The sequence below is a fragment of the Chenopodium quinoa genome, unplaced genomic scaffold (genome assembly GCF_001683475.1).
Source record: "Chenopodium quinoa cultivar QQ74 unplaced genomic scaffold, ASM168347v1, whole genome shotgun sequence".
Taxonomy (NCBI): Eukaryota; Viridiplantae; Streptophyta; class Magnoliopsida; order Caryophyllales; family Amaranthaceae; genus Chenopodium; species Chenopodium quinoa.
Window position 1 is genome coordinate 3,815,761 of NW_018742461.1, and position 11,392 is coordinate 3,827,152.

The 11,392-nt window shown below is 38.0% G+C and overlaps 2 protein-coding genes across 2 annotated transcripts; one reads left to right on the forward strand and one right to left on the reverse strand.

Annotated features, from left to right (window-relative positions):
- Positions 1-287: 287 nt before the first annotated feature.
- Positions 288-2,188, forward strand: LOC110718827 (zinc finger protein 7-like). The gene has a single exon (XM_021897743.1). It carries the CDS (start codon positions 1,323-1,325, stop codon positions 1,878-1,880), a length of 558 nt encoding a protein of 185 aa, XP_021753435.1. The 5' UTR covers positions 288-1,322; the 3' UTR covers positions 1,881-2,188.
- A 1,899-nt stretch (positions 2,189-4,087) lies between these two features.
- On the reverse strand, positions 4,088-10,126 carry LOC110718828 (TIP41-like protein). Its single transcript, XM_021897744.1, has 8 exons — positions 9,583-10,126; positions 7,753-7,938; positions 6,079-6,169; positions 5,801-5,911; positions 5,065-5,124; positions 4,931-4,972; positions 4,446-4,574; positions 4,088-4,346 (listed from the first exon to the last, which is right to left on the reverse strand). The coding sequence occupies exons 1-8, from the start codon at positions 9,729-9,731 to the stop codon at positions 4,227-4,229; spliced, it is 888 nt and encodes a 295-aa protein (XP_021753436.1). The 5' UTR covers positions 9,732-10,126; the 3' UTR covers positions 4,088-4,226.
- Between the last annotated feature and the right edge of the window lie 1,266 nt (positions 10,127-11,392).

Consider the following 11,392-nt stretch of genomic DNA (forward strand, 5'->3'; position numbering starts at 1 on the left):
CATTGGACATGACATGAGATGATGGAAAGATCATATCATTAAGACATAAAAGCTTATTATGATACTCGTTAGTAGTTAACAGGATATCCTGCTAATTAAAGAAAAGTATAATCCATACGATAATGGCAAATGCTATGTCCACCCAAAACAAAAGGATCTAGGGACTTAAATAGTACACCTCTACCTTAATTATTGACACCTTGAATAATTTTTTTTTTTTTTTTTATTTTTTTTTTACATTTTTTATTTTTTTACAACTAGACTAATTAATCTATGAAACCTAGAATAATTGATTATGAGGGCCTTTTTTCGGTTCAGGTAAAGGTTGATAATTTGAGCATTTCTTTATGTCCTTTGTAATTATATATGACTACACTATTATTATTTTTGACAATTTTACCCCTCCTCTCTCAGCCCTAAGCGACAAATTGACCACCGCCAGCCATCCAGCCACTACATACACTGATACACCCAACAAAACCATCCGATACTTCCACCACATCCTTCACTAATTACCAACCACTCCCACGAACAAGTTCCAAGTACTATAGGATGCGAAGGTTCCAAAAATAAGGGACTAATACGAGGATTAAACCCCTAATCTTATCCTCATAGATGTAAAGAGGTAAAAGAGCTTACCGCTCTTCCAGCCCCTCATCCTCGCAAAATTTATCATCATCAAACTACTGTACGTGCAACATAAATACCTACTCTGCTCCAATCCACTTAGCAGCTATGGCCTTTTAGGCTTTCAGCCAGTGAAAGAGTTGCCCAGAGTTAAGTTCCAAGTACTGGTACCAAAAGACAGTACAAAACATTTACAGCAGTACAAGAAGAGATCTATAGTACTAGGTAAAGCTAAGTACAGTAGTAAGTAGAGCACAAACTTAGTGGATTTACTAACAGACAGCAGGCAATTGAGTCCAATAGTAAGAAACATGAAGTTGTCAGTTGATAAAGTAGTTTGTAGGATAGTCAACTAGTGTTCCTTTTGGCCTACCTTTGAAGTGTAGAGTGCCACTTAAAGTTGGTATGATTTGATATGATCCAAGAAAGATACGTTAAGGTGGGAATCCTAAGCTCGACATTAGCAACTGTTTCACTGACCTGAGTATTGTCTTCTGTCCTACCAAAACATCACTATATGGGCCAATCTTACTTCAGATAATATTTCTAATCTTCCCTCTCACTTTCGCTAGTGTTATTCCTCCTAACTCTTTCTCTCACTCTAGCTCGCTCGCTTCTAGAACAACTCTTCTGTTTAATACTCAGCAAAACAACCATCAGCAAAAAAATTTGATCCTCAGGGTTGTAGGATAGATATGATAGTTCAGAGTGATTTAGCGACAGGGTTAACATCTAACCAAGAACAAGCTGTCCAAAAAACATATTTGGACATGGAGGAGAACGGTCAAGGGTGGTTAGATCTGGGTTTGACAACAAAGCCGGCTTCTATAGCTGACGAACTGAGTTCTTCAAGACCGGTTCCTGCTAAAATTTTCTCATGTAACTTCTGCATGAGGAAGTTTTTTAGTTCCCAGGCTCTTGGAGGTCACCAAAATGCACACAAGAGGGAAAGGGGTGCAGCAAGAAGATTTCAATCTAAAAGGATGATGTCGATGATGGAGTTACCTGTCAACTCACTGATGCAACGATCACTAGGTGTGCATCCCCATTCACTGGTATACAAACCACTAAGAGAAGATTATCCATTTGCTGGAAGATTTAAACACTCAGATATAGGAATTGCCACTCCTTGGAACCAGTTCATAGCTGACAGCACAACAGATGTCCTGTGGCCTGGGAGTTATCGCGTGAATTTGCAACCAGTTGAACAGCAACCAGAGGAATCGAAGCTTGATTTGAATCTCCGGCTCTGAATGACTTTCAAGCAATCTTCCTTAGCTTCACAACCCAGGCTTTTTATCAAGCATCAAGAACACGACTTTATGTGAACCAAGCCTCTGCAAATTCCTAGTCCAGGTCTACGACTTCCCAGAGTAAGATTCAGAGTGGTCCTACCTCTAAATACTCACAAGTGTTAACTGTACAAGCTTCCACTTGAATATAAACAACGTGATGCCCAATAATGCTAAATTTGCTGAAGTACTGTAATTTACATAATCAAATAATGTATATGAAATTTATGCATATAAAAAAGCCAGTTATCTTTAAGTTTTCTTCTTTACTTGTTCATCCTCAACATGATCATCTACATGGTTAGTCATATCTGAAATGATCAAAGGACAACTTTCAGGAAGAACACAAGTCTAGTTCTGGACTTCCCAGTGGTTCTCAGTAATAACTGTTTCAAACTTTCAACAGAGAAACACCTCGACTGTAATTCAACTTAACTAAATAAAAATAACCATCAAAGTAGTTTTCAGGCTAAACAGCTTTGTTTAGGTGTTTCAGAAGTAGTCCTTTAGCTGGTGCGGACCAATCAAATGTATGGCTGCAGTATGTGAATAGTTAGACCTCCACCCCCAAACCGTCTACAGACAGGCCAATCGGGATCCTTCCAAAATTATTGTGATTTTTTGTTATCGTGTGTATCCAGCCAATATATTGAATAGATGCAACCAGACTAATTGAAAAGCCACGATAGTCAAACACACTTACACACAGTTCACATCAAAAGTCATCTAGTTAAACTAGAGGATGTAGTTGTCGGAATCATCACATCAAGAACTAAAACCACAAAAGTCTCACAAAGAGGGGGGGATTACAGGTCGGAGAAAAGGCTTCTTTTTTTGAAAAAAATCTAACCTCAGAAAGGACAACTGCTTAAATACCGATAATTTTCATGTGTTTGAGAAGATAATGCAAACTGCAAAGCGTGAAAGAAATTGATGAAAGTTATAGCCGATAATTGACCAACAATATCTCGCATGGTCGAGGACATTATACATGCCAAGCCTTGACGACTTGTTTGAAAAAAAGACGCATGAAAAAGTAAATAATGACCACGGAAAAAACTACTGAATGTCATAACTCTTTGCAGATGGAGGGGGTTGAAAACCAGGAAACGCACTCAGCAGAGTCAGGCACACAAATGACAAGGTTACATAAATCACTCAAGCTCAGATTCTTCCACAAGGAAAAGATAGGCTGCCACAGAGTGATTGCAATGTTAGTGTCACTTTAGGTAGTGTAATGTCGACAAAAAGCTTGCAATGGCAATGTACCCAACAGCTAGGTCTTGTTGCTGGTGTTAAAAAACTCAGATATTCGGCTCAGCCTTAAATGAAATCAGAATTAGATTATACAGATATAAGATATAATGATAATGATATTGGGCACTTTGATTTTGAATTTGACAAATTGACTACAGAACTAGTTTGTATACCAAGGTGGATTATTGCATATTTTCAAGAAAATATAACCTAAATATATTCCTTGAAAAAAGTTTATTTTATAATGGTAAGCTTAGGCCCCCACCTATGTCACTCAGAGTCTTGTTTCAAAAAAAAAATGTTACTCAGAGTCTTACATTTAAATCTATGTCGGATCCTCAGTATTCCGAAATAGATACACTTAAAACACTTCATTTGGGACATAATCATGATTTTTTTTTCCCACAAAATAGTCAAGTTTTACATTGGACGGGTACTCTGTTTCTGACATGAGTACTCAAAGCCGAGTAGCATAGGTCAATATGAGATCCCCACTTAAGTCTATATACCAGGTGAGGGATGGGATCATAGCTTACAACTCCTTTGATCACCATCCCCTAGTGGCGAGAATCAAACCCATGATGTAGAGTTGTGAAACGCGGTGAAATCCATTGCTCCCTCAAACAATTTTAGTTCCCAACATAATCAATACAGAGGTGGAAGTGGAACCTTAGTGGTATTTGTTGAAGGCAGCCTAAAATACCAACAAAGCATTGCCACTTTGACAGCTTCTGTTTGTTTTTGCAAATTTAAAGGCTGCTTCTGGTATCAATTCCGAAGTCATTTTATAGTACATGGGCATTATAAATGCACCTTTGACGCCTTCACATGGTTTATTATAACCGTGCTTACCAAGCAGACAACCTTTCACGCCTCCACATTAATGAACTCTAATGCAAAATAAACATATATTTTACATGCAGAAAGGAATTCTCATTCAGAATAACATCATTATGTTAGATGGGTATTAAAAAACAATTTCATTCCATTTCAGATTCAGTCAGTATATCAGTGTTATGAATAGCCGCTGACAAATAAATGTTAACAGCCTTACAGGTTGGTGGTCTTGGTATTGAATATAAGCTTTTGTGTTTTATGCTTGATGATAGGGAGCCTCTCGCTGATGATGCTTGGATCATTATATGAAGCAACATCAACTGGATACCCTTTCTGCAAGATTAAGATCGGAAATTAATACGAGAGCAAAACAGTTGCAGAAATCCATTTACAGCAGTAAATAGACAGCTAAGGGCAAACACAGATACTTACTGCAGCCAAGGCACTGAATGTACACTCTCTCCAGCAGCTTTCCCGAAGAACCACAGGGAATGAGTTTTCTCCAAAAACACAGTGCAGACGAGTGTCCCGAAGTCTCATAAGCACTCCATCAACTCTTAGCTATATGGAATTTAAACTATGTTTAGACAAGTATTAGACAGATGAAACAACAGATGAGTGTAGATCAGTATGCTCTCTATATACAATATTTTGCATCAGCACAACTAAGCATGGGTTAAAAGACTCAAACAATTGTCCTATAACTAATATCCCCACTTATTTGCTGTGAATTAACAAGTCAGTTAATTGATCTCTCGGTCAAAAATCTAACAGAACTATTCTTCCCTCAGTTGCATGGGTAAGAAGCACTCTTCTCCTCCTCTGTACCTTGCCTTAGGCAAAAGTGTTATTAGATATGGACTTTATGAAAGAAGATAAATAGATAAGGAAAGGAAGATTTATATTTCAGTACTCACCCAAAATCTTAAGAGAACGAACCAACCACTTGGCATAACTCTCTGCAAAAATAAATGTATTCACTCAGACCTCTATGTGATCAAGGAACATACAACAATTTCATTAATCAAAACATTAAAAATGTCAGAATTACCACTTTAGCAGTCAAAAGTGACACTCCATTGTCAGCTAATTCATCTTCATACAAAACCACCTGCCCCAATTGAAGAGAAGCATTAAAATAGAGGATAATACTTGTTAATACGAGTACATAATTCATAGCTACAGAGAAGTGCTGAAGGATTCAAAAGTTGAAAGAGATTTTGAAGAAACTCAAAACAGATCATCTAGTTTAACTTTCTAAAGAGAGATCTTAAAATTGTGGAGACAACTGTGTGTTTAAGTATAGATCCTTGTCAGCAACCAAAGAATAAGAGCTCTAATCCTAGTCAACAAGTCATAGAGCTCTCGATGTAAAACAACATATAGTGCATAGAAAGGAGAAAGTATGTAGCAATGCATTAATGAATCAAATTAGAACAGAAAGGAAGGAAATTGAATAACCAAAAAAACCAATGGCATTTGGTGCACCAACGAAAAACGAGGTACACTGAAAACTTGTTAGAAATTACATGAGAGAAATGTCATAGGCCTTTATAACAAGAAGATAGTTATAGTTTTCCGTCATATCAGCAAGTAGCTGTTATAAAAGATAAAGGCGGAGTTTATAGACGCTTTATCACTTGCAGACCTAGACCCCATAATGCACCTTTTTTTAAGAGTGATTACATCGAGACAGGTACAGAAAGTCTCAGTTGAACTATTCAAGACAGACAGACAGATTCAATATCCCTCTATTGGCAGTTTATAGTTGCTTTATCAATACTAACCTCATCATAAAACAGAATAGGTTCTTTCGAAGCCAGAGCTACCATATCAATCTTCTCCTCACAGTCTTCCCAACAAACACTGGAACCACCATCTAAAATGTCCCCTCCAGCCTGATTTGCATAACATTCAAACAAGTTTTTTTAAATCTTAAATAAATGAGAAACAAATTTCAGTCTGAAAATCACACCATAAGAAATACGCATGGAGTAGAATATGCACCAGAAATATGGGCAGTTAAAATTTGAAGTATATAAAGCGAATCTTTAGGGAACCACACCTTTTCACTATTTGTGTCAACCTTTTCACTTCCACAATAAGGAGTTGTGAATGTGTAGTCATAGTCCAATATCACCTGTTGAAATGGTTGGCTGCAAGCATACGAGAAATTCCATGCAACTGGATTAGACTGCACTTTAACATTTGGCAATATGAAGCCAATCAAATGTACTTTATGCAAGAAAAGTCATTACAAACAAAACAGAATCAGGCTCAGGTTGCCCACGAAATTAGATCCTGTAAAACAAATCCAAAGTTACAAGGAAATTATATTTGATTAGACAATCCAGAGCATACACATTAAGCCAGCAGCCCAGCACTAGACAGTAAATAATTACAGTATATATTTATATACACAACTTCCAGCTATACTACAAAAGGTTACTTTCACCTAGCTCAAAATAAATTACACCATTTGTTTATAAAGCCTGCCAATATCACTCATCATATATGAGCAACTTTAAGAAGAAAATCATTTCATATTCACACTTTGGAGTACAGACCAATTCCATTACATAACACCTTTTCCTTTTTCTTTTTGGGTAAAGTAACAGGGATGGGAGGGGTGAAATCCGATGAAACAGTTGATAGGCATGGAGAGGAAATCATTCACAAGCAATTTGATGACATTAAATATGTCTACATACTTCCTTCAACCACTAACATTTTCCTTTCGGCCACAAGCAAATTGGCAGAGTAATTTAACAACAAAAGTTGTGTTTTGTCATTGGCTTCAAGTGACTTGAATTGAGCAAGCTACTATTTTACTATTTCAAGAAACAGAGAAGATAATTGTTCACTCTGACTTTCAATCAGAATTATTTACAGGTTACAAATCCAGAGGCCATGTAGAGTACTCTCATGAGTCATGAGCATGTTTGTGTTTGGTGTAGTTTAACAAAGAAACTGGAATTTTTATTTTTTTTTTATTTTTTTAATTCCAATTCTGAAGTCGCCTTTAAGCCATTCGTAACCTGTTCAAGATGTGTAGAGGAAAAGGACTTCAACAACCAAACAAAAAAAACAAAACCCTCATCATATACAGGTCCATATACAAGCTAAAGGATGGAATTTGGAGCAGAAAGATCTTTGGTTATTATACCAACTTGTTAGCTTTGTGATTTGAGAGGATTCAAAAAAATAAGAAATGTTAAAATTTTCACAAGCTTACTTTTGTGTTCACACAACCAGGGCATTTCAGATACATTCTATTTTGGGTCTTAGAGCACAATGGACAGGTTATTTCACACAGATAGTTTTGGAGGAAGACATGTGGTTTAGAGTTGTAATCTGCTTCTTGATTTAGTTACATATAACATTCTTATTATAAGAAGTGAAATATATGACAGGGGCAAAGTGCAAAAGCAACAGACCAATGGCAACCGCAAGTCCTGAATACAAGACAGCCCAGTGACAGCAGGAATACAGAAGAGGATACTCAAGTAGAAGCAACACGATGATCATAATTATTTTCCTTAACCAGAATATAGGGGGAAAAAAAAAATCCAAACAATTCAAAAGATGCCCAGATATACTCAGCAGTCAGCACCTATTCAAAAGTTGGGTTGAGGTGTGCTATGATTGCTCATCATTTACTGGGCATGTTAAATTGAACTGTTATGTCTGTTAGGCATTTAAAGATACATGAGATCTCAATTTTAATAATTCAGCTAACCTTCTGAATTTCCATTTTGCTGCAGCAGGAACTTCTACTGGTGGTAAGGCTTCTTGCTTCCAGCCGATTAAAGCATCAAATGCGTTGAAATGAATTTTAGTGCCACTAGCTAAATGCTTAAGAATTAAAGAACTGTTTCCAAATATCATCTCAGGAAAGTGAGTTGTCTTTAGTTTTTCTTCCCAACTGCAATTACAAAATATAATACCACCAGAACAAAGTTAAAATAGGGCAAGGAAACAAAATTCATATAGTGCTAAGGTAGTACGAAGTAATTAAGATCTGAAGAAAGGATTAGTTGCAAGTTGAGTACACACACATGCTGACATGCATAGAAAAAGGTTAAGGGACTGGCACACCAGATTATTGAGAATATTTTCTGACATTAACTCTCCAACTAACACGACTCCCATGTCTGACAGTGGATCCAAAATCTCAAACAGATACTTGTATATTTATTGGTATGATCTCTCAAAATACTTAAAATGCTAATTAAAATACTTTAAGAAACTTTCTAAATATGTGTCATATACTTCAAACGAGTCTGACATTGCTGAAAGGTCAGAGAGACGGTTAATTTTTCTTTCAACAATTCTGTTAAATTGCAAATCTTCCAAAGAAACAATTCACACTTTTAAACCAGCACCACAGGTAGGAGGATAAGCATGACTAATGACTTAAACATCTTCCTCCCTCACAAGAATCCCAACAGTATATATTTAAACAGAAATCTGCAGCATGTAGCAACGAAAGAAAAGAGCCTTTTCCTTTTTCCTTTTCTGGATGAAAAATACATAAGAATGCTAAGGATTCAAGACTACTGCATTCCCAACTATAAACATCATGTGAAACTGCATATGGTATGACCAATCATCAAAAGTTGGTCAAAACCGTACACAAGTTTGAGAGATCAACAAACAAAAAGCTGGTGCTGAGCTCGTCAAAATAGGGGCTCCTACTATTTCAAACTAATTAAAATAACTCTAGTTTGTCACAAAAAAAGTTGTTTAAATTGCTAACAAAAAAAAAAAAAAAAAAAAAAAAAACCTGAATTAAGGAGCAAAGTGTTTCCCTGAACTACCAGCACAATTCATGTTTTAGTGAATATATAGAACCCAACTGAGTGACAGAAAATCTTAGAAGAACCTATATGGACAGACCAGATACAAAAATTATGCGCCGTGATATTTTCTTTTAGATTTTCCAAGCATGTCACAATGAAGAAAAGCTCCAGTAAAAATCCACACTAAATACAACTCCTTAGTAATGTAAATGATGCAGCCTAAATAATACTTGCACTTCTTAGAATATGGTAGAGTGACTAGAAGTGGAAGATAAGTAAGTCGTCAAAGTTTGAGTAATGATCACCAAGATCATACATGACGTTACTTCGCACATACATGTCAGCCCGAAAATTTCAAATTCGCAACAAAAAATCAAAATACTTCTCGTAGTTCATAAATTTATTACAACTAGATACCTAGGTTACTCGGATTCAGGTAAGTTTTTAAGTTTCCAAAAATTTCCAATGCCGAGGATCCGACAAGAGAACTCGAGGTGAAATGAAGAGTCCAAGTTACATAAATAACCCAAACTATGATCAGAATCAAAACTAAGATTCAGAAAGAACAAAGCGCACAAAATCAACCTAAAATATAAATTTTCCCGTCCTTATTTTTCAACGATGCTAAACAATTAACCTAAAATGTAAGTCAATAAATTCATCACAACTAAGATAATTTCAACCTGACCAAAATTCCAGAATAAAATGTTCAGAAATGCTAAAGTGAAATGAAAACAAGGAATTAGAGAAAGAAAAGGAGGTAATACAGTTGAAGTTCAGGAGAAGTGAGGATAGAGCGCTTGGAAGTTTCGATCTCCCAGCCATGAATACGCAACCCTCGGCGTCCGTCGGACAAGGCGGCGCCTCCGGCGGCTTTGATATCTGTCTCGTCGATCTCCACCTCCATTCCCGCCATTGGTGTTGCTTTTTTCTGTTTCCGGTGTAATTTGGGGAAGAACAATCAAGCTTACAAGTGTTTTTGGAATTTTGGTACTCCCTACAAAAGGAAAGGGAAAACCGGAAAATTCATTCAATTGTCAAAGAGGGTTTAACGCGAAAAATTGCCGCGATTGATCTCAATTTTGCCTCATCCATTAATATTACAATTTATAAAATAGGTGTCAGCATATAATTGGCTTACAAAAATATAATAACAAAAAAAAAACCAAAACCACCAAGGTCGGCTCCTTGCCACGGTGCCACCCACGGCTAACCCTGCCCAACCCCTTCCCCCGGAGCGCCGGCCGCTGCCAGACTCCTTCCCCTCCCCAAGTGTCGCGCTGCCCCGACCACCTTCCCTTTCCCCTTCGATCACCACGAAATCAAGCAAAATCCCCCAAATCCCAAACCCTAACCCTAACCTTCAATCTCCGGCAGCGAAAGGCTTGGGCGAAAAGAGAGAGAAAAGAAAAGGGGCAAAAGGCTAAGGCGGCAATGGGGGTAGGTGCGGCTAGATGTTTTCGACGGTCGGGGAGGTTTTTTAAGGGTTTTTAGAGGGGAAGGGGAGGGGTTACGGGAGGTTTTAAGGGGAAAAAGGTCGGGGCAACGCCGACACCGAGGGGGAAGGGGGTCTGGGCGGTGGCCGGTGCTCGAGGGGAAGGGGTTGGGCGGGGCTGGCAGCGGCTTGGCCATGGGTGGCACCGTGGCAGGGGGCTGGCCTTGGTGGTTTTGGGTTTTTGTTTTTTTTTTTTTTAATTTTTTTTTTTACCAATCACATGCTGATATATATGTGTATATTAAACTTTAAAAAAAAAAATATTACCTCCTCAACAGGTATTCGGTCACCTGAGAGTGTTATTAGCGGAAAGAGTATAAAGTTCGGATTAATAAAAAATAATTCAAAGTTGGGATTAATATTGGCGGATGAACCTAAAGTTTTTAGGAAAAAAAAAAATCATTTTTATAATATCAATTTTTTCCAATTTACTTTAATATTCCCAACTTTTGATTTCACCCTAATATTAATCTCAGCTTTAGGGTGAATTTTCTTTCTTCAATCCTAAAAATCGGCAATCTACTAAAAGTGTTAAAAAAAAATTTAAAAATATATATTTGTCACGTGTCAACACGTGATTAATCCAAAACGTAAAAGACAAAAAAAACTAAATAAAAAACCAAACCACCAGCCACCTACGTTGGTGGCTTCCCCCCTCACCGCCACGACCACGCCCTCCCTAGCCCTATAACGCTAGAAACAACCTCCTCCCTCCCCCAACCCGAAAGCCACCGGCCACCTCGACCACTCCCCGGCCCACCGTCAAGCCCCGCCCCCAATCCCGACCCCTTTCTTTCCCTCTCTCTCTCCACCACCCATATCTACCTCTTCTTTCCCCGCAGCACAACCTCCTACTAACGGCCCTCTCCCCAACGCTGAACACACCCCCCCTCCTAAAAACAATGCTAAAACCCACCCCCGAATTGTAGACCAACCCCTACCCTATCCTCTTTTTCTCTAGCGTCCCCTTTATCTCTCCTCCCTCCCTAATTGCCAACGAAATATGGAGGTGGGGAAGGTGGGGGACTGGGGGGTTGTTTCCGGCGGTTTGGGGCTGGGGAGGTGGTGGGCGGTGAGGGGGG

Excerpts from the sequence above, each read along its gene's own strand:
- LOC110718827 (XM_021897743.1), top strand. The coding sequence starts at position 1,323 with ATGATAGTTCAGAGTGATTTAGCGACAGGGTTAACATCTAACCAAGAA.
- LOC110718828 (XM_021897744.1), bottom strand. The coding sequence starts at position 9,731 with ATGGCGGGAATGGAGGTGGAGATCGACGAGACAGATATCAAAGCCGCC. Across the intron at positions 4,575-4,930 it reads TCGTTCTCTTAAGATTTTGG|CTAAGAGTTGATGGAGTGCT; the intron begins GTGAGTACTGAA and ends AATTCCATATAG. Across the intron at positions 4,347-4,445 it reads CATTCAGTGCCTTGGCTGCA|AAAGGGTATCCAGTTGATGT; the intron begins GTAAGTATCTGT and ends TTAATCTTGCAG.